The sequence below is a fragment of the Pan troglodytes genome, chromosome 12 (genome assembly GCF_028858775.2).
Source record: "Pan troglodytes isolate AG18354 chromosome 12, NHGRI_mPanTro3-v2.0_pri, whole genome shotgun sequence".
Lineage (NCBI taxonomy): Eukaryota > Metazoa > Chordata > Mammalia > Primates > Hominidae > Pan > Pan troglodytes.
In genome coordinates this window covers 34859084-34883280 of record NC_072410.2, presented here as the reverse complement: position 1 = coordinate 34883280, position 24197 = coordinate 34859084, and the positions used below count along the sequence as shown (strand labels likewise).

Genomic DNA, 24197 nt, shown 5'->3' with positions numbered 1-24197 from the left:
GGAAGAACAGTCCATGCTCATGGGTAGGAAGAATCAATATCGTGAAAATGGCCATACTGCCCAAGGTAATTTATAGATTCAATGCCATCCCCATCAAGATACCAATGACTTTCTTCACAGAATTGGAAAAAACTACTTTAAAGTTCATATGGAACCAAAAAAGAGCCCGCATCGCCAAGTCAATCCTAAGCCAAAAGAACAAAGCCGGAGGCATCACACTACCTGACTTCAAACTATACTACAAGGCTACAGTAACCAAAACAGCATGGTACTGGTACCAAAACAGAGATATAGATCAATGGAACAGAACAGAGCCCTCAGAAATAATGCCGCATATCTACAACCGTCTGATCTTTGGCAAACCTGACAAAAACAAGCAATGGGGAAAGGATTCCCTATTTAATAAATGGTGCTGGGAAAACTGGCTAGCCATATGTAGAAAGCTGAAACTGGATCCCTTCCTTACACCTTATACAAAAATTAATTCAAGATGGATTAAAGACTTAAATGTTAGACCTGAAACTATAAAAACCCTAGAAGAAAACCTAGGCAATACTATTCAGGACATAGGCATGGGCAAGGACTTCATGTCTAAAACACCAAAAGCAATGGCAACAAAAGCCAAAATTGACAAATGGGATCTAATTAAACTAAAGAGCTTCTGCACAGCAAAAGAAACTACCATCAGAGTAAACAGGCAGCCTACAAAATGGGAGAAAATTTTCGCAACCTACTCATCTGACAAAGGGCTAATATCCAGAATCTACAATGAACTCAAACAAATTTACAAGAAAAAAACAAACAGCCCCATCAAAAAGTGGGCGAAGGATGTGAACAGACACTTCTCAAAAGAAGACATTTATGCAGCCAAAAAACACATGAAAAAATGCTCATCATCACTGGCCATCAGAGAAATGCAAATCAAAACCACAATGAGATACCATCTTACACCAGTTAGATTGGCAATCATTAAAAAGTCAGGAAACAACAGGTGCTGGAGAGGATGTGGAGAAATAGGAACACTTTTACACTGTTGGTGGGACTGTAAAGTAGTTCAACCATTGTGGAAGTCAGTGTGGTGATTCCTCAGGGATCTAGAACTAGAAATACCATTTGACCCAGCCATCCCATTACTGGGTATATACCCAAAGGATTATAAATCATGCTGCTATAAAGACACATGCACACATATGTTTATTGCGGCACAATTCACAATAGCAAAGACTTGGAACCAACCCAAATGTCCAACAATGATAGACTGGATTAAGAAAATGTGGCACATATACACCATGGAATACTATGCAGCCATAAAAAATGATGAGTTCATGTCCTTTGTAGGGACATGGATGAAACTGGAAACCATCATTCTCAGCAAACTATCACAAGGACAAAAAACCAAACACTGCATGTTCTCACTCATAGGTGGGAATTGAACAATGAGAACACATGGACACAGGAAGGGAAACATCACACTCCGGGGACTGTTGTGGGGTTGGGGGAGGGGTGAGGGATAGCATTAGGAGATATACCTAATGCTAAATGACGAGTTAATGGGTGCAGCACACCAACATGGCGCATGTATACATATGTAACAAACCTGCACATTGTGCACATGTACCCTAAAACTTAAAGTATAATAATAATAAAAATAACTGCCTAATGTATTTCAATATAGAAAATCTATAAATATTGTTAAATTGATTAAATCCACTGTCATTAGTAGACCTTAGAATTTAAGCCTATAATCTATATAAATATATAACACTGTCAATCATATTACGTTATGTAATTTGCATTAAAATGTAAGAATTTGCTTTTCTTACTGACTGGTGTTGATTTTGGCTCCTAATAATTTAAAGTTTGCCTAATCATTTGTTAGTAATCTTTGGAAAAAGCACTCAAGTGTACACTGTACGTATAGTGATAAAATCTTTTAAAGTGACAGTGCCTTTATAGTACCACAAGTCATCTCCTAATTCATTTTTGGGAAATTTAACACATAATGAATTAGTCAAGTTTAGTCCAAACAAACAGTGACAAATTAAAGTTTCATGGTTTATGTTTTTCACTTATTTTAGGCTAATGCAAATTATTTTTCACTTCTTAGTTACAATCCAGTGATTTGGGAGTAGGTAAACATAGATTAAGAAGTTTAATATTAAACTTTAATTATTTTTTAATTTTTCTCTTTTGACACTTGATTATTTAAAGATAAAGTTATTTTTAAAACATGTACTCTGACAGAAAAGACATCTGAGAAACAAAACTAGCAAATTTATCTTCCACTTTTGCATGTGCAAAAATTGTCTCAACAACTAGTAGTGAAAAAGTGTTGTGATAGAAAGGACCTCTTTATATATGCAGGACTTACTTGTGCACAAAAGTATGAGAGAATGTGGATCAAACAAGAAAAATTAGGGTAAAAAGAAACTTTAAAATTCATCACAAATAAGTTAAAGCAGAGTTTCAGTGAAATTTGTGAAAATTACAAAACTGCTTGTATTGAGGAAGAGCAACTACATAATAGCTCTACAGGAAGAACAAACTTAAGTAAATACCCTCTAATTTGACAAATGATTCACCTGATTGTCAGGAAAGTGATGCATCTGGCATGTCTGTCTCTGTAGTACTCCAGATATTTCCTGAACAAAAATAACCCAGTCTCAAAAATGCCTTTCTATCTCATTCATACTCTGGGTCCCCAGAATATGCTTGCCAGTCACCTTCAGAGCTTTATTTAAGTAGAAATAAAGTAGACCGTGAAAATGACAACAAACCAGATACTGAACATGTTTTTAACCCAGACAAGGAAAATTTTTATAATGATACAGAAAGTATGAAAGCAAGAAACCCAGAAGTAGTTATGGTTGAAATAAAAGAAGACCAATAGGTTGTTAGGCAAATGACAAAAAACCAAAACACCACTAATTGGAAATTAAACATCGGACATATGCCTCAATTTAGTGATTCAAAAAGCCTTTTAGATATGTGGCTTACCTGCTCCAAAGAAATGAAGCATGTGATTTAAAAAAAAAAAAGATTATGGTGTTTCTGTTGTTACAAACACAACAGTACAAAACCAATACAGAATGTGTTCCAGAAGCTGTTATATGACAACTGTAGTGCAAATAAGTATGAAAGCATAAAACTTGAATTAGAAAATGTGCATTATTCTCCACCACATGGTGACAGAACATCAGCAGTATGTCTAGAAGTGGAATTAAGTGATATATGCAAAGATTTAAGAATGAGGTAAGCATATTACAAGTAAAGTAGAGTTCCTGGCTTTGGAGAAAGTTCAACTTCAAAAAGACTTAGAGGGTCACTTGCTGCTACTCTGTTTTTTCTCTTCACCCATTATTTGATCCATTTGAATTTTTTACTTATGAAAATCTCTTGTGTAAAATGGGGTTATCTAAATACATAATTGTACGTGTAAATAGATTGTTTTTGCAATTAAAATAATTCAAGCTCAGGAAGACATTCTCTTAATCTTTGTTCCTTAATTAACCCAAGTCTCTCTGTCAGTTTTCTAAATGGCATAGGAACTGGGAAACTAATTTATCCATAGACCATGTGGTCTTCTGAACTAGAGTCAACATAAAGGAAATTGCTTAAAAAAGAAGTACAGAACAAGTTCCTGTGTTTGTGCTTGTATAAACAGATGGGTAATTCCCACTTCTGTACATTTAGTGTATGTTATAAATATTTTGGGGACATTTTGAAACAGTGTTATATATTTTATAGGTGAAAAACCAAATACATTCTAGGGATGACCTTGATGACATAATTCAGTCATCTCAAATAGCCTCAGAGGATGATGACTCGCTTTGCTCTAATTGTAAGAAAGTCATATTACTCATTGATCAACATGAAATGAAGTGTAAAGGTAGGACCAATGCATAAATATAAGGCTTTTTAAAAATCCTATAGCAATGTATGCACACATTGCTTAGCACTGTACCATAGAGTACTGATATGTTACAAGAATGTTCATCTCAGAAATATGCCTTATGTTAAAATAGAATGAAAACAGCTGTATCTTGTACCTTCTCAGCCAAAGAGCTATGATCATTTCACTGTACTTTTCTCAGTGTGAATGGCATGCCCAATGTGTTTGTTTACTCTGCTTCTCTTCTATGCCATTACCCATTTACCCATGGTCAGGTTACCATTTCCTCCCACCTGAAATACTGTGATAACCTTCTAACTGTCTTTCCTACTATTCCACCTTCCAAAACCATGGCCTGTTCTGCAATCGTAATTATATAGTTGTAAAAAATCACACCTGATCATGTTACCTGCTTGCTGAAAACCCAGCTGCCATTTATTGCTATAAGGTATGGATATCAGTCCTTGAGCTTTATATTGCATCATTGCATACCCTTCTCTGTGCCACAGCCAGTGCCTTAGGTGTTTGCTCCTACAATCAGTAGCTTTAGTGTGGTATAATTGATATGCGATAAAGTGCACACATGTAAAAGGTACCATTTGATAAGTTTTAACAGATGTATACACATGTGAAACTATTACCACCATCGAGATAGTCAACATGTATCCATCACCCACTAACGTCTCCTCATGGCCCTTTATGTTCCTGTTTTTAAAAGCTGCTAAATGGTTTTCCAAAATATTTGTACTATTTTCTATTCTCATCAGCAGTAAATGACCATTCCAGTTGCTATGTTGTCACACTACTGCTGTATTTATTTTTTTAAATTTTAGTCATTCTGATGGGTGTATTATGTATATTATTATGGGTTTAATGTACACGATCCTAATGACTAAAATGTTGAGCATCTTTCCATGTGTTTATTTGCCATCTGTACATCTTCTTTGTTGAACTGTCTTTTCAAATCTTTTGCCATTTAAAAAAGTAGGTTGATGTTTTCTTACTTGTTGAGTTTTAATAATTCTGTATGTATTTGGATACTATTACTTTTTAGCTACTTTTTTACAAGGGTATTTTTTCCAGTTTTTGGGTTGACTTTTCACTTGCTTTGTAGTATCTTTTGAAGAGCAGAAGATTTTAATCGTAATGAAGTCCAATTTAATTGTTGAATTACAGATTATGCATTTTGTGTCATATGTAAAAAATGTTTGCTTAGCACGTCACAAAGATTTTTCTTATGTTTGTTCTAGAAATTTTACAGATTTGGATCTTACATTTAAATCTGTGCTCCATTTTGAGTTTCCTTTTGTATATGGAGTGAGGTGAGGTATGGATTCAAGTTCACTTTTTGGATATGGACAGCCAATTGTTCCAGCACCACATGTTGAAAAGGCTGTCCTTTCTCCACTGCATTGCCATCCTGCCTTTGTCAGTCATAAGCTGGTTGCATATGTGTTATCTATTTCTGGACTGTCTATTGAATTTTATTAATTTGCAGATGCTCCCCAAATTGTGGGAAAGCCAGTGTTTAAGTCAAAAGCAATTTAATACTTCAGTAAACCCACTGTAAAGTCAATAAGTCAAACCACCTTAAGTTGGGGATTGTCTGTATTTGACTTTCTTTATACAGGTTGAGCATTGCTAATTTAAATATCCCAAATCTGAAATGCTCTAAAACCCCAAACTTTTTGATTGCCAACATGGACACCACAGTGGAAAAATTCTATGTCCGACCTCGTGTATACAAACATTGTTTCATGCCCCAAATTATTAAAAGTATTGTTTAAAATTACCTTCAGTCTTTGTGTATAAGGTAAATATGAAAAATAAATGTATTTTGTGTTTAGACTTGGGTCCTATCCCCAAGATATCTCATCATGTATATGCAAATATTCCAAAATCCAAAATCTGAAAAACTTCTAGTCTGAAGCATTTTGAATAAGGGATACTCAGCCTGTACCTGTGGCACACTGTTTTCGTAACTATTGAATTATAGTAATTCTTGAAATGAATCCTCCAACTTTGTTCTTTGTTCTGTTTTGACTATGCTAGATCCTTTGCATTTTCACATGAACTGTAGAATCAGCTTATCAATAAAATAAAGACTGCTTGCTTGTTGGAAATTAAGTTGGGATTGTGTCATATTTATAGATTACTTTGGGGAGAATTGACATCTTAACAATGGTAAATCTACTCCTCAATAAAATGTATGTCTGCTTTTATAGAGGTAATATTTAATTTTCTCAGTAGTATTTTGTAGTTTTTCATTTATAGGTCTTTTCATATTTTATCAGATTTATCTGTATTTCATTTTTGATGAAGTTGTAAATGATAGTTTAGTTAGTGTAGATGAATTTGACTTTCTTTATACAGGTTGAGCATTGCTAATCCAAATACACATTTTTATAAAACTATAGAAAATGATAGTTTTAAAATTTTCATTTGATTGTTTATTGCTAGCCTATAGAAATACAGTTAATTTTTCTATATTGAATTTGTATCCTTCAATCTTGTTAAACTCACTTGTTAGTTCTGGCACATTGTTGGTAGATTTGATCAGATTTTCTTCATAGACCAAAGGTTGTTAAACCTTTCTTTCTCAAACTACCCTCTTACTAAGGATAGTGAATATTTTAGACTTGTGGCAAAAGGGTCTCTTTTGCAGCTGATAAACTCTGCCATTTTAGGATGAGAGCAGCCATAGATCATCCATAAATTAATGAACACAGCTGTGTTCCAATAAAAGCTTATCAGACAAGAAGCTGGCCCACAGGTTGGGGTTTACCCATACTTATTGTATGGTCATGGTTGTGTATAAAGACAATTTTATTTCTTTTTTTAAACTTGGATGCCTCTTATTTCTTTTTCTTGCCTGACTGCATTAACTAGAATCTTCAGAACAATGCTACAAACAAGTAGTGAAAGCAGACATTCCCACGTTCTTCCTCATCTTATGGGAAATGCATTCAGTTTTTCACTATGATGAACGTTAGCTGTGGATTCATCATAGACATTGCTTATCATGCTGAAGAACTTCCTTTGGATTCTTATGTTGCTGAGAGTGTTTCTTCTTTGAAACGTCAGGAGTAAATTTTATCAGGTGCCTGTATCTGTTGGGATGATCCTATGGGTCTTCTCTTTTAGTTTGTTTTATGGTAAATAATGATGATGTTTCAATGTTAAGCCAACCTTCCATTTCTGGAATAAACCCCATTTGTTTATGATGTATTACCTTTTTATTATACCATTGGATACAATTTACTAAAGTCTCATTTAGAATTTATTATAAAGACTTTTATTTTTTAGACCAGTTTTATGTTCCTGTCAAAATTGAGAGGGAGGTTCAGATATTTTTTTGTATACCCCCAATCCAATACATGTTTAGCCTCCTTCATTACCAGTGTCCTTCACCATAGTGGTAGTTGCTATGATAGATGAGCCTAAATTGACACATCACAATCACCCAAAGCCCATAATTTGCATTGGGGTTCACTCTTGGTACTGTACATGTATGGATTTGGACAAATGTACAATGATGTGTATCCATGTTATATAAATTATTTTGACTTCCCTAAAAATCCTCTGTGCTCTGCCTATGTATCTTTTCCTGCTGTCTCTTACCATTTGGCACCCTTTTACTTTATCCATAGTTTTGCCTTTTCCTGATCATATAGTTGGAATCATACAGGAAGTAGCCTTTTCAGATTAGCTTATGTCACTTGGTAATATGCATTTAAGTTTCCTTCACATATTTTCATGAATTGATTGCTCCTTTCTTTATGTGTAGGGTGATATTCCACTGTATGGCTGTGTAACCACAGTTTATTCACTCCGCTATTGGAGGATGTCTTCATTGCATCACAAATTGGTTGAATTTTTACATTCGTGCTCATGAGGGAATTTTCTTGTTGGTAATATTTTCTGGTTTTGGTTCAGGGTAAAGCTAACATTACAGACTGAGTTGAGATATACTCCTTCTTTCTGTTTCTTTTGGGAGAGTTTATGTATAATTGTATTATTTTCTTCCAGAAATGTTTTGTAGAATTCACCAGCATAGCTAGCTGGGTCTGGAGTTTTCTTTTAGGAAGGTTTTTAACTATAACTTAACTTTCTTTTATAGATATAGGGCAATTCACGTTATCTATTGCTTCTTGATTGAGATTTGCTAATTTTCGTTTTTAAAGGAATTTGTTAATTTTATCTAAGTTGTCATGTTTACTTACATAGAAATTATAATATCTTGTTATATTTTTAGTATCTGTAGAATCTATAATAATGTCACATTGTTTATTTCTGAAATTAGTAATTTGCATTGTTTCTTTTTTTCTGAGCAGCCTAGCTAAATGGAGCTTTATCACATTTATTGATCTCCTCAAGCTGTTTTGTGTTGTTGATTTTTTTCTATTGTTTCTTCTGGAACCAACAGTATAACAAAATACCATAGACTGGTTCAAACAACGGAAGTTGATTTCTCGCAGTTGTGGGGTCAGCAAGTCCAAGATCCAGATGCTGTCGTGTTTGGTGTATGGTTAGGGAACACGTCCTAGTTCACGAATGAATTCTTTTTCTCTGCGCCCTCACTTGGCAGAAGGGGTGAAGGAGATCTGGGGTCTGTTGTATAAGAGCACTAAGCACTAATCCCATTCATGAGGGCTTGGCTCTCATGACCAACTACCTGTAAAAATCCCCCCTCCTAATACCGTCACATCTGTGACTGGCTTTCAGCATATAAATTTTGGGGAAGACAAACATTCAGACCACAGCAGATGTTTATTATTTCCTTTCCTCTGCTTGCTTTGGGTTTAATTCACTCTTCTTTTATCTAGTTGCTTAAGGTAGAAGTCAAGGTCATTGATTTAAGACTCTTCTAATATAGACATTCGGCAGTGCTAAAAATTTGTATTCAAGTACAGCTGTAGCTGCATTCCACAAATTCTGGTTGACAAATTTTTATTCAGTTCAGAATATTTTATAATTTCTATTTCTATTTTCATTACCTGTTTGACCCAGGGTTATTTAGATGTGTGTTACTTAGTTTCCAAATATTTGAGTATTTCCCAGAGTTATTTTTGTTATTGGTCTTTAATCTGATTGATTTGTGGTCAGGGCACATACTTTGTATGACTTAAATCCTTCTGACTCAATCCTTTAATTGAGAGTTGTTGTATGGCCTAAAATATGGTCTATTTTGGTAAGTGTTCCGTGGGTACTTGAAAAGCATAGTGTTGTTCAAGTCTATTCTCGCTGATTTTCTGCCTTCTTGTTCTATCACTTATTGAATAAAGGGTATTGAAACCTCAGATTACTTAGAAATTGTCTGTTTCTTTTTGTAGTTCTATCCACTTTGGTCTCATATATTGTGAGGCTGGTTTGTTATTAGGGGCATAAAGACTTAGGATTGTTATGTTTTGTTGATTAACTGAACCTTTTACTATTGTGACATGACCTTTTGTTATTTATTGCTGGTTTTTTTTTTTTTGCTATGAAATCTACTTTGGTATTAATACAGCCACTCCTGCTCAGCTGCCTTTGGCAACTGTTAGCATGTATCTTTTTCCATCCTTACAACCAATTTGTGTCTTTACATTTAAAGTGCATTTCTTATAGGCAGCCTGTAGTTGGGTCTTGCTTTCTTGCTGAGCCTGACAGTCGGTATTATAGTTGAGATTCTTAGACAAGTGTCATTTATAATGTGATTATTGATATAGTTATGTTTGTCTAGTAGCTGTTTGATTGCTATTAGTCCCATCTGTTCTTTGTTCCCCTTCTTTTGCTGCTTTCTTTTAGATTTGTCAACTGTTTTTTATGATTCAATTTTGTATATATTTTTGGGTTTGTTAGCAATAACTGTTTTGCTATCTTAGTGTTTAGGATTTTTAGTATATAATTTTAACTTATCACAGTTCACCTTCAGTAATATTATACATCATAGATGGTATAAAAAATGACAATCATACATTTTCATTTTTTTCTGTCCCAGACACTTCCTTCCTGAATCTGTGGGATTATGGTTTGTATTAAGGTTAGAATATTTTTGGCCATTTTCTCTTTAATTTTTTTTCTGTCTCTTCTTTTTTATTTGGGGAGTTATCTATTAGCTGCTTGAAAGTTTCTTGCAGTTTATTGTGTCAAATTTAGGAATTTTTCCTTTGTTATCTTTAATTTGTGTTTATTTCCATCCACTATAGTTTTTACTTCTGACAATGTAATTTGCGTCTCTACAAGTACGGTTTTTTTTTTTTTTTTTTTTTTTAAGAAAAACCTTCCCTGCCTCCACTTATTGTCTTGAGTTTTATTTGTAGTACAGAGATTTACTTATACTCTTTCCATTCTTGCTTTTAGATTTGGGGTAATTCCTCACTCCTGAGGCAAGACCTTTCTGAATATTCATTGTCCTGTTAAGTATGTGGTATTTTGGCCTGGCTCATGGGAATGGACCCTCTTCCAGTCATTGTGTGAACCCCAGACATAGTTTCTGCTAATTTTCTTTAACCACTTTTTAAAATTTTATTTTCCATTGTTCTTAGGAAGTTTCCTAGCATGCAAGCACTTTTCATTACTCCACTAAATACCCAAGAGGGAATCTCTGCACATCTCCAGGATTTGTTTCCTTTACTGCTTTTTTCTCTCCAGTTTTCTGTCCTGTGATCTCTATATACTTTGGTTTTACTAGCCTCTCAGCTTCATCACCCCAGCTCAATGTCAGATTTTCTCCCTTTGTCATGGCCTCAAACCTCTGTCAAAACTCTGCCAAAAGAGCTGGGACATTTGTAAGGCCTGCTATATTTGTTTTCTGTCTTTCAGTGATCACCTACCATCTTCATTGCCTGAAGTCCACTGTGTTGAAAATCATTGTTTAATGTATTTTGTCTGTTTTGTTTTTTATTCATTCAGATAAGATGAAAAATCAGTATCTGTTACTCCATCAGAGCTAGTAACAGATTGCAGCAGAGCTTCAGCACAGCACATGCTGCAAACTGGCCAGAGTTCTTTGCTTTCCTCTTTGCTTAACTGCTTCTTTCTCATCCTTCATTTCTCAGTGTAGCATCTCTTCCTCAGGGAAATCTTCCCTAGGTGAAGTATAGATCAAATTATCTTATGCAATCATATAACTATGGTTTTTCTCTTTTTTTTTACAAGACCTATCTGAGTTTATAACTGTCACCTTTTTATCTTGGTTCTTCACTACACTTGAAGCTAAAACAATAGCAGAGGTGTTGTCTTATCTGCAGAGCTTACTATAATATCTTCCACCTTGTAGGCACTCAATATGTACATATTTGTTCAATGTATGAATGAATACATGTTAAAAATGCACAGTCCTTTATATCCAAAAATCTACTCATGTATTTTATCTCTACTTTGTTTTTTCCTGGTTACAGATTGTGTTCACCTATTGAAAATTAAAAATACATTTTGTTTATGTAAAAGATCAATAGAACTTAAAGATAATCACTGTGAGCAACTTAGAGTAAAAATTCAAAAAATGAAAAATAAGGCTAGTGTACTACAAAAGAGACTATCTGAAAAAGAAGAAATAAAATCGCAGTTAGAGCATGAAAGACTTCAATTGGAAAAAGAACTCTGTAGTTTGAGGTATGACCTAGTTTTAAATAAATGTTTGAACTATTTGATTTATATTAAAGATGTATAAGGAGAAGTTTTGTAATTGCAAACTTTCCTTCTAGGATTTAACAGGGAAGAAAGCTTCTTAATCTTATGGAGCGTGAAATTATTGGATATAATATCACAAGTTCTTAATTGTGAATACTTCTCTAATAATTAAATGCATATTCTTTTAAGTCATGGTTTTAATGGCCCTGTAGAATTTTACCCTTTGGAAATCTCATTATTTAATTGATGAATGGAATTTTAGGTTTTAAAAATTTTTGTAATAATGCTACAAGGAACATCTTTTATATACACATAGTTTTCTACATTTCTAATTATTTACTTTGGATAAATTCTTCTGGTTAAAGTATAGAAACTTTTTAGATCTGTTTTAGATCTTTGATCAATATTTCTAAATTGTTCTTAAGAATGTTTATATTAATTTATAATTCAACCAACAGAGTATAAAACAGATATTTTTCTTTACCCAGAATAATTATTTTAAAAATTATCAGCTGGGTGCAGTGGCTTATGCCTGTAATCCCAGCACTTTGGTAGGCCGAGGTGGGCAGATCACGAGGTCAGGAGTTCGAGCCCAGTCTGCCCAACATAGTGAAATGCTATCTCTACTAAAAATACAAAAAATTAGCCAGGTGTGGTGGTTGCACCTGTAATCCCAGTTACTCAGGAGGCTGAGGCAGGAGAATCATGTGAACCTGCGAGGCAGAGGTTGCAGTGAGCCGAGATTGCACCATTGCACTCCAGCCCAGCGATAGTACGAGACTCCCTCTCAAAAAAAAAAAAAAAAAAATTATCCAGTTTTATTCTTAATATGCAGGGAATAAATAGTAAAATGGAAGGTGATTACTGATTAGCTTATTCAACATCTCTCTCATCTCTTATTCAACATATCTCTGCTATGTAGATAAAATTAGTTCAGTTTTATGCTGAAGACATGTATTATTCTTTATTGTTTAATTAAATATTAGATCTTGTGTTGTTCCAAAACAGATTTCAAAGTTGGTTATAAAATACATACTAATCAACAGGATAGACTGAAAGTGTTACCCAAAAAACAATCTTAAAAAGTGTAGGGTAACATATTACATTCTTAACCTCATCTTGGATTACAGTAATCTGCTGATATATGTTTCATAAAGACATCGAAAATGCTATCTTACAATGTAAATTATGTTTAGGGATACTTGGAATGAATGTTTCATGAAGATGAAAATGTATTTCTAGTGAATGCATCAACTTGTTTATAAAAAGTAACTTTATGTTAATTAACTCTAAATGATTCATCCTAATTGAGGAGTAATTACTATGTGAAGAAAAGATAATTTTTATCTTGTAACTTTACTGAATAATTTTCAACATCCTTTTTCATAATATTTGCTAGAGTTACTAGTAACAGAAACTTATGCAAGATGTTCTTTTATCAATACATTTCAACTTATACATGTCCTTTGGATGAAATTGAGGTGAGAAATTAAAAACATGAGAACTGGAAAGAAAAATAGTATTTAAGAACATAGAAACTTTATTAGGATAATAAACCAACGTATGAATGTTTTATTTTCTAATATCAACAAAGAGAGTCAAACTCTGTAAGATATTTGAAGAGATTTATTCTGAACCAAATATGAGTGACCGTAGCCCCCGACACAGCCCTCAGGAGGTCCTGAGAACATGTGCCCAAGGTGGTCAGGGCGCAGCTTAGTTTTATACATTTTAGAGAGGCATGAGACAACAATCAAATACATTTAAGAAATACATTGGTTTGGTTCAGAAAGGCAGGCCAACTCAAAGCTGGGGCTTCCAGGCTATAGGTAAATTTAAACATTTTCTGGTTGACAATTGGTTGAGTTTATTTGAAGACCTGGGATTAATGGAAAGAAATGTTCAGGTTAAGATAGATGATTGTGGGGACCAAGTTTTATTGTGCAGAGGAATCTCTCAGCAGACTTCAGAGAGAGCAGGTTGTAAAATATTTCTTATCAGACCCAGAAGGGTGCCTGGCTCTTAGCTGATTATCCCCTGGATCTGCATAGAAAGGAAGGAAAACAAAGGGGAAAGGGGGTTCTCTATAGAATGTGGATTTTTCCCACAAGAGACTTTGCAGGGCAATTTCAAGGCATGGCAAGGAAATATATTTTGGATTAGATATTTTCTTCCTTGTCTCATAATGTTATGCCAGAGTCAGATTGAAAAGCAAGTCACAATATACAGGGTCAAATATAACCCATCTGATGAGAATCCATGGTTTGTAGGGCATGACTTCCTGGACCCCTTAGGTAGGAATTTGGGCAACATAAAAAATTAGAGCTTAGTCCTCACTGATAAGATAAATTCTAAGATAAGTATATTTACAGATTTGCCATACAGCAAGAAAAAAAGAAAAGAAGAAATGTTGAAGAGTTGTACCAAAAAGTTAGGGAAAAGTTAAGAATAACAGAAGAGCAGTATAGGATAGAAGCTGATGTGACAAAACAAATTAAACTGGCTCTCAAATCAGCGGAGGTGGAATTGAAGACAGGAGGAAATAATTCAAATCAGGTAAACTAATGTTTGGTAAAACTTCATATTTCTACTCTTATTAATATTACTTATAATATCTCTTTCATTTAATGTATATTATTTAGGCCTAAACAATCCCCAAATTTTATTTCATCTTAAAAATGAATCATGATTATAGCTACAATTATTTATAATAAATATTGAAATATTTTATTTAAGTTCAAAGGCCTTTTGAAAACAATGCTATTCTATAATATATACTTAATGATATTGTAAGTATTTTGTTCCTAGTGACATAGTTCAGCATATTTTCCCCTATTTCATGTTAATTACATTTCAAATGTTATGGAAAAGAAATAAAAGTTATCACAATAGCAAATAATCTCATGATTTTCTAAGAAGAGCTTTATAAATTTAATTTTCTTGACTTTTGGTGTCTTGAAATAGAAGATTATTTTTGTATGTATATATCTACCTCACAGAAGTTACTGATTTGGTGGAAGAGCACTAGGAGTAGAGTCAGAAAAGCTGGCAAAAATCCTGCAGCTTGCTTATATTTTTAACCTTTTGCTATAGAATTATAATTAAATGAGTTCATTGATTTGTGCATGTAAAAGTGCTTAGTACAATGCCTAGACTTATCATTTATCAATAAATGTCATTCTTAAAACTGACCATAACAATATTAGAAAAGTAGAATATCTATACAATATTTTAGAAAAAGGGAACTTAAAGAATTTGGAAAATGTCATTCATCTGTCCAAATATCTGCCAAGCTAAGGTTCTCACTATAGGGAGAGGTATAGTCTAGATGTTAGAGTGTAAACCCAATTTTTTAATGTGGTCATAGTTATTAATTCTTTATGCCTTGCAATTTGTTGTAATTCAGTAAAAGCCTTTTTTAATCCTGAAATTTAAAAAAATTATCTAGTGGTTTCTTTTTTGCTTTCATGGATTCACTGTCTTCAAATAAACTTTTGAACTTTGGGGAATTTATGCTGTATGAGGTTTGAGGTTTTGACTCAACTTCTTTTTTCCCAGTTAGATATCCAGTTATGGCAACCTCTTATTGTATAAATGTACAGGTTATTATTTAATTTCAGTAGCAATCACAATATGTTATCCTATTGGATACTAGTTATAAGTTTTCTTTGTTTTACTTAGATTTCTGAAACTGATGAAAAAGAAGAAGACTTGCTGCATGAAAACCGCTTGATGCAAGATGAAATTGCCAGGCTCAGGCTGGAAATAGACACAATAAAAAACCAAAACCTGGAAAAGAAATACTTAAAAGACTTTGAAATTGATTGTGAAAAGAAAGCATGAAGACCTTCAAAAGGCTGTAAAATGGAATGGGGAAATATTAGCAAAAACGATAGCCTGTTATAGTGGACTGCTTGCTGCTCTGATGGATGAAAACACAACGCTCCATTCCAAACTGGAGAAGCAAAGAGAGAGCAGGCAAAGACTGGAAACAGAAATGCAATCATACCGTTGTAGACTGAATGCTGCTCTATGTGATCATGATCAAAGTCACTCATCAGAAAGAGACCAAGAGCTTGCTTTCCAGGGAACAGTAGATAAATTGTGTCATTTACAGGAAAATTTGAATTCTTGTGTTCTGATTCTTAGCAACTTTCTAAAGTTGAGAGTAAGTCCAGAGTCCTCGAAACTGAGCTCCATTACACAAGAGAGGCTCTGAAAGAAAAGGCTTTGGTTTTGGAACACGTGCAAAGTGAGCTAAAGCAAAAACAGAATCAAATGAAGGACATTGAAAACAGGTACAAAAGTGGATACAATACAATGCAAAAATGCACAGAAAAGCGGGAAAGATTTTGTCAACTAAAAAAACAAAATATGTTGCTTCAACAGCACCTGGATGATGCTCGCAACAAAGCTGACAATCAAGAAAAAGCAATACTTAATATTCAAGCCAGATGTGATGCTAGAGTACAAAACCTTCAAGCTGAGTGCAGAAAGCGCTGTCTTTTACTAGAAGAAGACAGTAAAAGGTTGGTAAATGAATTGAATCATTTGAAAGAAAAAGAACGCCAATATGAAAAAGAGCAAGCAGAAAGAAAAGTATCAAGAAAAATAAGTATTTTTCAAACTTCCTGAAGTAAAATTTAAAGTAATATTTGGTTACAGCTGAATGTTGGATCTAGTTGAATATAAAAAAGATACATATGATAAATATATCTGCTATATCAGCTTAGAAACATTCCTTGTTTCCAGCAAGTCAAAGTTAGAACTGAGAGACGCTTTCCTCTGATTAAAGTCAATGTGTCACTTATAAAATTTTAAGTTATAAAATGTTAATATAGACTAATATTAATAATGTAGTCTTATACTGCTGAAATAATAATTTTAATGTATTTATGTTGCAACATTTTAAGACCATGATAAATCAGATGTATGGAAATGCTCATACCTAAAATGGTATTTTGAAATTGATTCAATTAAGTGGGGTACTTTGACAGTTAATTTCAGATTTCCTAGATGAACTGAAGTGTATTCCCTATTTCATAATTACTTTTCTTCAGTAGCTTGAAATATGTCTTAGTTGGTAAAATTTTGTTTTTCTTCATGTCAATTTGACTTAAATCTGAAACTATTTCAATCTCAAATTATGTATAGATATGATCATTCTATTCTTTAAAGGCATCTAATTTTACTTATATTATAATATGGGGAAAATGCAGTAAATTTTAGCCAAATCATGTTTGATTTTATCTTCCCACTGGCATTTATAATTTACTTTCAGTTTTTAAACAAAAAATTTGCTCATAATTTTTATTTCAAGGCTCAATTACTATCATTTGGATATAACTTTGTCCAGGACAAAGAGAGGCATAGCTATCTGTGATTTATTAGTTTGACACTGGATCCCCGTTTTCAGACTAAGGAGGATTTCAGACTAATGAGGAGTGGCAGGATTCACGCAGAGTAGGAATGGAGTGAGTCAGGGAGGAGAGACACAGCAGCTGAGTTAGGGCGGGAGGTGGAGGGCAGGTTACTTAGAGCATCTAAGGCCACTGGAATTTTACTTTTCTTCTGAGATAGACATCCATTGGAAGGATTTAAGCAGATGATTTAATGTGAGGAACTCTGAGGTTGATTTGAGTTTGTAATAAAAAAAAGAGGGAAATCATTCCACAATGTAGAATTTACCACCATCAGTCTCACCCACATACTCATTTCTTTTTGAGACTTCAGAAGGTTTTTAAGCATTGCAGATTCATCAGGGGAGGAATGACTAGTGGGCTGAATATGCTATGTGAATAACAATACCAGTTTGGCAGGAAGATAACACCTTCTGTATCCTTAACTGGATTCAGTAATGAACAGGGATGTGTACACATGAGGAAAAGAAGGTGAATCTGTCTGTGTGGTGATATTTTTCAAAGTGTATGCTTTAGAGTTAAATATTATTAATGGTTTAATAATAAGGTGATTTGTAAAATCAGTAACAAAAATAACATCAGGTAGCTGTGAGACAGCTTTAACAAAAATGAGATGATGTCTTAAACAAACAATCAGCAACAAAAGCTTTACTGGATGCTTCATCGCATCACTGCATCTATTTAGAAAATGAGATGCAGGATTCAAGGAAGAAATTAGACCAGATGAGAAGTCAAGAATGTATGAAACTTTGCACGCCAACAACTGTTAATCTGTAGCTAGTTAACTAATATAAAGTGTTTTGGGGTACTAATTTTAGTGGATGGCTTTCTTTTGTATTTTCCTTATTATTAATTTTATTACAAGTTTATTATAATGCACCTATATCTTAATCTCTGGCTTTCATTCTGCCATTTTTTATACATATATTTTTTTCTTAAATATTTAACCTTAGGAAAGTTGAGAATTATGCATAATTTCTCACAGAAGTTGAGAGAGTTTTTTTTCCTGTTAAACAGTCTATTTTTAATGATTTCTCTATTGGCATGGTGAGGCAAGCCAGATTAATTCAGAAGATAATGTCTAATGGAATGTTTCAGAAAATTATCTTATTTTTAGTCTCTACTTTTCTGAATGTGTAAAGAACCTGTGTATACTTATTTCATAGATTTCAGGTTAACTTGTTCAGAAAGGCCATTTTACTGAATAAATTTTTATTTCGATGAAAATCCTTACTCTCTTTGTATTGGGCTCAGAGAGCACACTCTGTCTCTATATGAATATGGACAGTTAGCATTTGCCAACATGTATCTATTTTCTCTTATTTATAGAAAAAGCTAAACTAAAATGGGGGTTATAGAAGTTCAGCAAAGGATGGGTTTGAGATGTTTGGGTTGGTTAAGTGGGCATTTAGACAACAAGGCTTCTCCTTTGGTGTGTTTAATGGACATTTTTGCAGTTTAAGATGACACTTTTAAATTACTTCTCTCCTAATGATGACTTGAGTCCTGCTATTCAATGGGAGAGTCAATAAGAGCCTGTAGGATCTTATTTGGAACTGACTTTGTCGATTTTAATTTTGTTCCTGCTTGTTTTTAAATTTTCTTGTTGTTTCCCTAGAAAGGAAAGATGACGCTTGGTTTTAAATATTTAAAAATGTGCAAGTTGCTTTGCTATAATAAAACTAAATGCATACATACAAAAAATAAAATTATAGTTGATGTGGTAGTGTTTGGAATTCAAAATATAAATGCTTAGCATGAGGTAATCCTTTATCTTTCCACATTTTACCAGTTTGTAAGTTTGAGTATGTAACTGATAAAATGTAATTCAAAAGCAAGAAGAATGTTGTGTTTTAGTCCTAGAGCAGGGGTCAGTGAACTTTCTGTAAAGGGCCAGATAGTATTATTTAAGGGTTTGTGAGCCATAAGATCTTTGTTGCAATAACTCAGCCCTGCAATTACAGCACAAAAGTAGCCATGAACGATATGCAGACTGAAGGGGTGTAGCAGTGTCCCACTAAAATTAATTACAAAAAACAGGTAATGGGATGATTTCTCCTACATTATGACCTTTTTTAAATAAAAAAGATTGTGATAGTCTAAAATATTTTATATATATTTTGTTGATTCATTCATCTACTGATGGACATTTAGGTCATTTCTAAATGTAATTTTTTTTAATTCTTTGTTTTAGCTTCAAGAAATACAGGATCAACTTACAGCTACTATAAGATGTACTAAGGAGATGGAAGGTGACGCACAAAAGTAAAATTTGAAGCAGCGCACAAAATAACTTGAGTATTTATAAAGCAAAAGAGCACTGTAGTATGAAAATTATATCAGTTATGATAATTAGTATGTCTTTGTGAAGCCAAAAAAGTTTCATTTGTAAGCTGTATTGAAGTACATCATTTTTCTACATTATTCCTAAATTTTGCATATTATCAACAAAACACAGGTAGAAAAATGACACAGTAGCCCAATCATCTACTTTTGCGATCATTAAGAATTTGTGTAATTATACCTTCAGAAGTTTGTTTAGAATTTACATGATTAAAAAATTATATGTGAGAGTAATTATTTTAAAATGCACATTTTAGGCTTGAAGTAGAAAATGCCATGATGATAAAAACTATTATAAAACAGGATGACCAAATTGAGCGGCTTGAGAAAATCCTGCAGCGTTCAAGTTTGGTAAGCCGATCTCTTAATTTCTGTCATACTGAAAAGGAATTTTATTTTCCAGTAGGACGGGTTAAATATCCCTTGTCCAAAATGCTTGGGACCAAAAGTAGATTTTTTTCAGATTTTGGAATATTTGTATATACCTAATGAAATATCTTGGGGATGGTACCTGAGTCTAAACATGAAATTCATTTATGTTTCATATATACCTTATGCACATAGCCTGAAGGTAATTCTCTACAATGTTTTACAGTAATTTTTTGCAGGTAACAAAGTTTTTACTATTTTCACCAGAGCCTGTCACATGAGGTCAGGTGTGGAACATTGCAGCTGTGGTGTCATGTCCGTGCTCAAAAAGTTTCAGATTGTAGAGCATTTTGGATTTCAGATTTCTAGATTAGGGATGATCAATCTACAGTACAGATTCTCCTTGACTTACAGTGGGTTTACATGATAATGTCTCTTGTTTGACTGAAACATTATAAGTAATATTTGCTTTATTTCAGATGCCACAGGTGTTCAAGAGCTAGATGAAGGTATATTGCCAAAATTTATGAATTAAATTCAAATCATTGATTTCTGCAATAAACTCTAGTGAACGGTATTCCTCTCAATTGCTTGGTTAATAAATGCTACATTAAATATTTTTTCTTACACACATCTAGTGAAAGATGTGAAAACATAAACATTCATAGTGAAGAGTATACTTATGCTATGTTAATTCATCATGTTCCATAGCTTTAAAAAAATTGCAAGAAGTCTGTGTATCCCCTTTTTTCTGGCCCTACACTTTTCTTCTGCCACCCCTATAGAACTGTCAGCCTGCACACTGAAACTGTTCTCAGAAAACAAAGGCATTATCAACTTCTCAAGGTTAAGGTAGTGATTTAAGGCTAACAGACCCCACACTCATGTGATAATAATTAGTTAAGCAATTACAGGTCACAAGCAGTCACTTGTCCAGTGACATTTTAAATCTCTAGTCATGACTTTGTCATTGGTTTACTTTTGCCCCTGGGAAAAGTTGAAAATTCCTTAGCATGGAATCAAAACTCTCACATCAGTGTGGTACTTGTCAGATTATTCAGCCTTCTCTTTCACCACTTACCATACTCTGCACCTTTGTTCTATCATCCAGCCAAACTAGACTACATGGAGCTCCACAGTGATCGTCTTCACCTCCAGCTCTTTGCATTTACTTCTTCCCTCTATCCTACATGTGTTTTCCTTCCCTTTCAGATATCAACCTATGAATTGCCTCTACCAAAAAGCCTACAATATTGACACAAACCTAGGCTAGTATCCCTTCTATGTCTTCCAATAAGTGCTGTCTTATGCCTGTCATTGTATGTATGACTCTGTATGGGAATTGCCTGTTTGTTTTTTCAGATTATAGCATACAGTTGTTGAGGGGTGGACCATATCATCTTTTTCTTGTAATTCCAGTGCTTGTCCTAGTACCTTAGCACATGGTTGCTGAATACATGAATGAAGAGTGAGAAACCAGAAGCTCTGATATTTAACTGCTGTGATAATGAATTCAGTGTGCAACTATGGGCAAATTATATTTAATAGTAATTGCATATTGTACATATTTTTCATTCTTATTAACACTGATAAACTTTTCAACTTATACTGACTTTAATAAAATTGTATTACTAGGCTATTAACATGATATTTTGTTTCCCATTAAATGTGTGACATGCAAAGATGTTTATTAAATGAAAATATTTTTGTATCTTTTATGTCTGATGAAAATTTATATCGTGTTTTAAATGATGTTTCTTGGCCTCTTTAACTTTTTATTTTTTTATTATTATTTTCTTTGAGACGGAGTCAGGCTCTGTCGCCCAGGCTGGTGTGCAGTGGCACAATCTTGGCTCACTGCAAGCTCAGCCTTCTGGGTTCACACGATTCTTCTGCCTCAGCCCCCCCAAGTAGCTGTGACTACAGGTGCCTAGCTAGTTTTTTTTTTGTATTTTTAGTAGAGATGGGGTTTCTCCATGTTAGCCAGGATGGTCTCCATCTCCTGATCTTGTGATCTGCCCACCTCGGCCACCCAAAGTGCTGAGATTACAGGCGTGAGCCACTGCGCCGAGCCTGAAAATCTTATTACCTAAATAACTTCCCACTCCACTCACACCCACAATCTTTCTATAATACACATTGTCTCCTGAGACAAGAGCTTGGGAAGTTCCGTCTTCTCTGCAGGCCTGAGGGAGGACCAGGCTTTGGAGGGAAGGCCCTGGTGGGCCTTTGGAGGAAGTGGAAGGTGGGAAAGCGCACTTCTACCAGGCTGCAGTGCATTTGGCTGCATGTATCGTGAGCTGAGCATAGTGGGGAATGGATTTTGTCATCTTGGACTTCTTATGAAGTTCAAGCAAAGAGGTGGCTGGTGTTGGTCGAACAGCTGTCACATCTGGGCTTCTGTTTTTGCCATCTCTTTGGCCATGAAGTCCTTGTCCAAGGCAGGAAGAGGAGGTGGCAGTGTAGTGGATGTGGTGGCACCCTGCCCAGGTTACCTTTTCAAGCCAAGGCATTCCCTACAGCTGCTGGGGAGAGCAGCTGCTACAGATGCCTTCACCCCTGCCTGGGAACTACCGGCTGACATGAGAGACGAAGGCTCTGCCCACTTGACTCAAGGCAGGGCAGCTGCAGGGCCAACCAGCTCCAGAGCTCCCTGCAGTGTCAGCCACAGCCTCAGTTGCAACCTCATTGTCAGCCAGCTTTTCCCACTGCCCCATCCTGCCTCCCTCATCTGTCCCAGGTGCATGTCCTGAAAGCCTCCACAGTAAACCTCCTGCATGCACAGGGCTCTCTGTCTCAGAGTCTGTCCCCGGAAAGTCAGTCTAAGACAGCCAGCTGTATCTGACCACCATATCAGGAAAGCAACCCTAGCCCTGGAGCAGACCTTGGCTTTCTCTCAGTGGCCAGAATTGAGCCCTGGCTGCCAGGGAGCCCAAGCATGGTACAATCTCAGGTGTGTGCTAGCAACGGAGAAGGCAGGAATGGGTGTCCGGGGCACTGACTGTCACAGAAGTTTCAGACACTTAAAACCACACATTTAATTTATCAAATCACCTGAGAAGACAGAATGCCCCAGGACAGTTAATGTTCCTGGGATGATGTTTTGCATGTTCTGATAAACTGGGTCTCTCCTTTGAAAACGTCTTATGGCTAAAGGCTGAGATGAGGAAGAAAAGGTGGAGAAATACAGAGGTTGGCATTTAAGAAGCCTTGATCTAAGTGTTGACTGCAATGTGTTCCGGATGTGAAATCTAGGCTTTTCCTCATCTGTCAGATGAGGACGTGATGCCTCTGAGGAGTGGCTGTGACCCAGCAAGGGAGGCGGCATTGTCATTGTGCTAAGCAGGGCTCAGGATGACCAGGCAGGAATGAGGCTGGGAAGAGAGGACTGGGGAGCAGGGTGGAGTTCCTTGGGGCCTGTGGCAGGCAAGGCAGGGCAGGGAGGAGACAAGGCAGGGCAGGGAGGAGACAAGCCAGAGGTACTCCACCTGGCTAGAATCTCCCACAGGCATGGCCCAAGGCATAGAAACTGGGGTGGAATGAGGGTGGACTCTGGTCAGTGGGACTCAGTAAGGTGTGTTGGAACCAGTGAGCTGGATGTGTGGCCCTTCAGGGGATGGAGATCCTAGATGTGGACTCAGAAATCAGTGTGTTTCCTGGACCCTCCTGACAAGTAAGTTAGAACAGAAGAGGCATCTATGTGGGGCCTTGACTCACCCAGGTATTTTGCCACTAGTTTCAACATTCCTTCTCTGAGAACACAAACATACATGGGAGATAGAGGTGTTTACAATCCTATTTCCTACCTATACACAAAGCCCTGGGCCACTGAATCAGTAAAATTTATGGTGATTAAGCCTCTGCACAGGGGTGGTCCAGTATCACCATGGAAACATCACAGCCTTCTCCCAGCCCAGGAAGTGATGGAGGGTGATGGGTAGGCACGGTGTCAGGAATCAGGCTTAGACAGAGGCACGTGCAGCACTGGAGATGACTGATGGAGGGAGAGAGAGGCTCTGGAGCAAGGGAGCTTATCACCTGCTGGTGTCCCAAGGAGGACCAGATCCAACTGAGTGAATCTAGCAGCACAAATTGGGATCTGAGCTCTGCAGATGTGGGGGAGGAACTGGTAATGCTCCCTCATAGTCCCTCCCTTTGAACAGGAGCTGGCCTCTCAAGTCCAGCATCTAGTTATTACTGAGATGTGCTTCCCTGAAGATTCCTTCTGGGGTGGGAAGTAGGGCTGCCAGTTTCTCTGCGGCAAACCCCAGAGATTAGGATGTTGTTTGTTTTTCAAATTTTAACATTTTATTGTGCTTTTTCCTCTATCTTTTAAAGATCAGAGCCCAGTTATTGGCCAAAGCAGAGCCTCTGGCTATCCTGGACAAAGCTGCCAGTCAGAGCTGCTTGCTCAGTGTGGGGCATCTGGTGTGACTGGTGGGACCCTGTGTTTCAAGGTACTGCACCCCAGTGCCCAGCACATGCTGGGACCTCAGGAGATGGTTGTAGGATATCTGGGTCTAAGTTTCCCCCAAAGCCAACCCTGAGATAAGACTTGG

At 35.6% G+C, this 24197-nt stretch overlaps 1 protein-coding gene across 1 annotated transcript in view; it reads left to right on the top strand.

Annotated features, from left to right (window-relative positions):
* LOC104005067 (ankyrin repeat domain-containing protein 36B-like) overlaps nucleotides 1–21349 on the top strand; it is a 48977-nt gene extending 27628 nt beyond the window's left edge. The window contains 9 exon segments of the mRNA XM_054678579.2: nucleotides 3748–3889; nucleotides 11275–11488; nucleotides 13879–14062; nucleotides 15188–15328; nucleotides 15330–15651; nucleotides 15654–16035; nucleotides 19121–19178; nucleotides 19527–19620; nucleotides 20118–21349. Of these exon segments, the coding sequence (XP_054534554.2) occupies nucleotides 3748–3889; nucleotides 11275–11488; nucleotides 13879–14062; nucleotides 15188–15328; nucleotides 15330–15651; nucleotides 15654–16035; nucleotides 19121–19157 (1422 nt within the window). The 3' untranslated portion in view covers nucleotides 19158–19178; nucleotides 19527–19620; nucleotides 20118–21349.
* Nucleotides 21350–24197: the final 2848 nt, after the last annotated feature.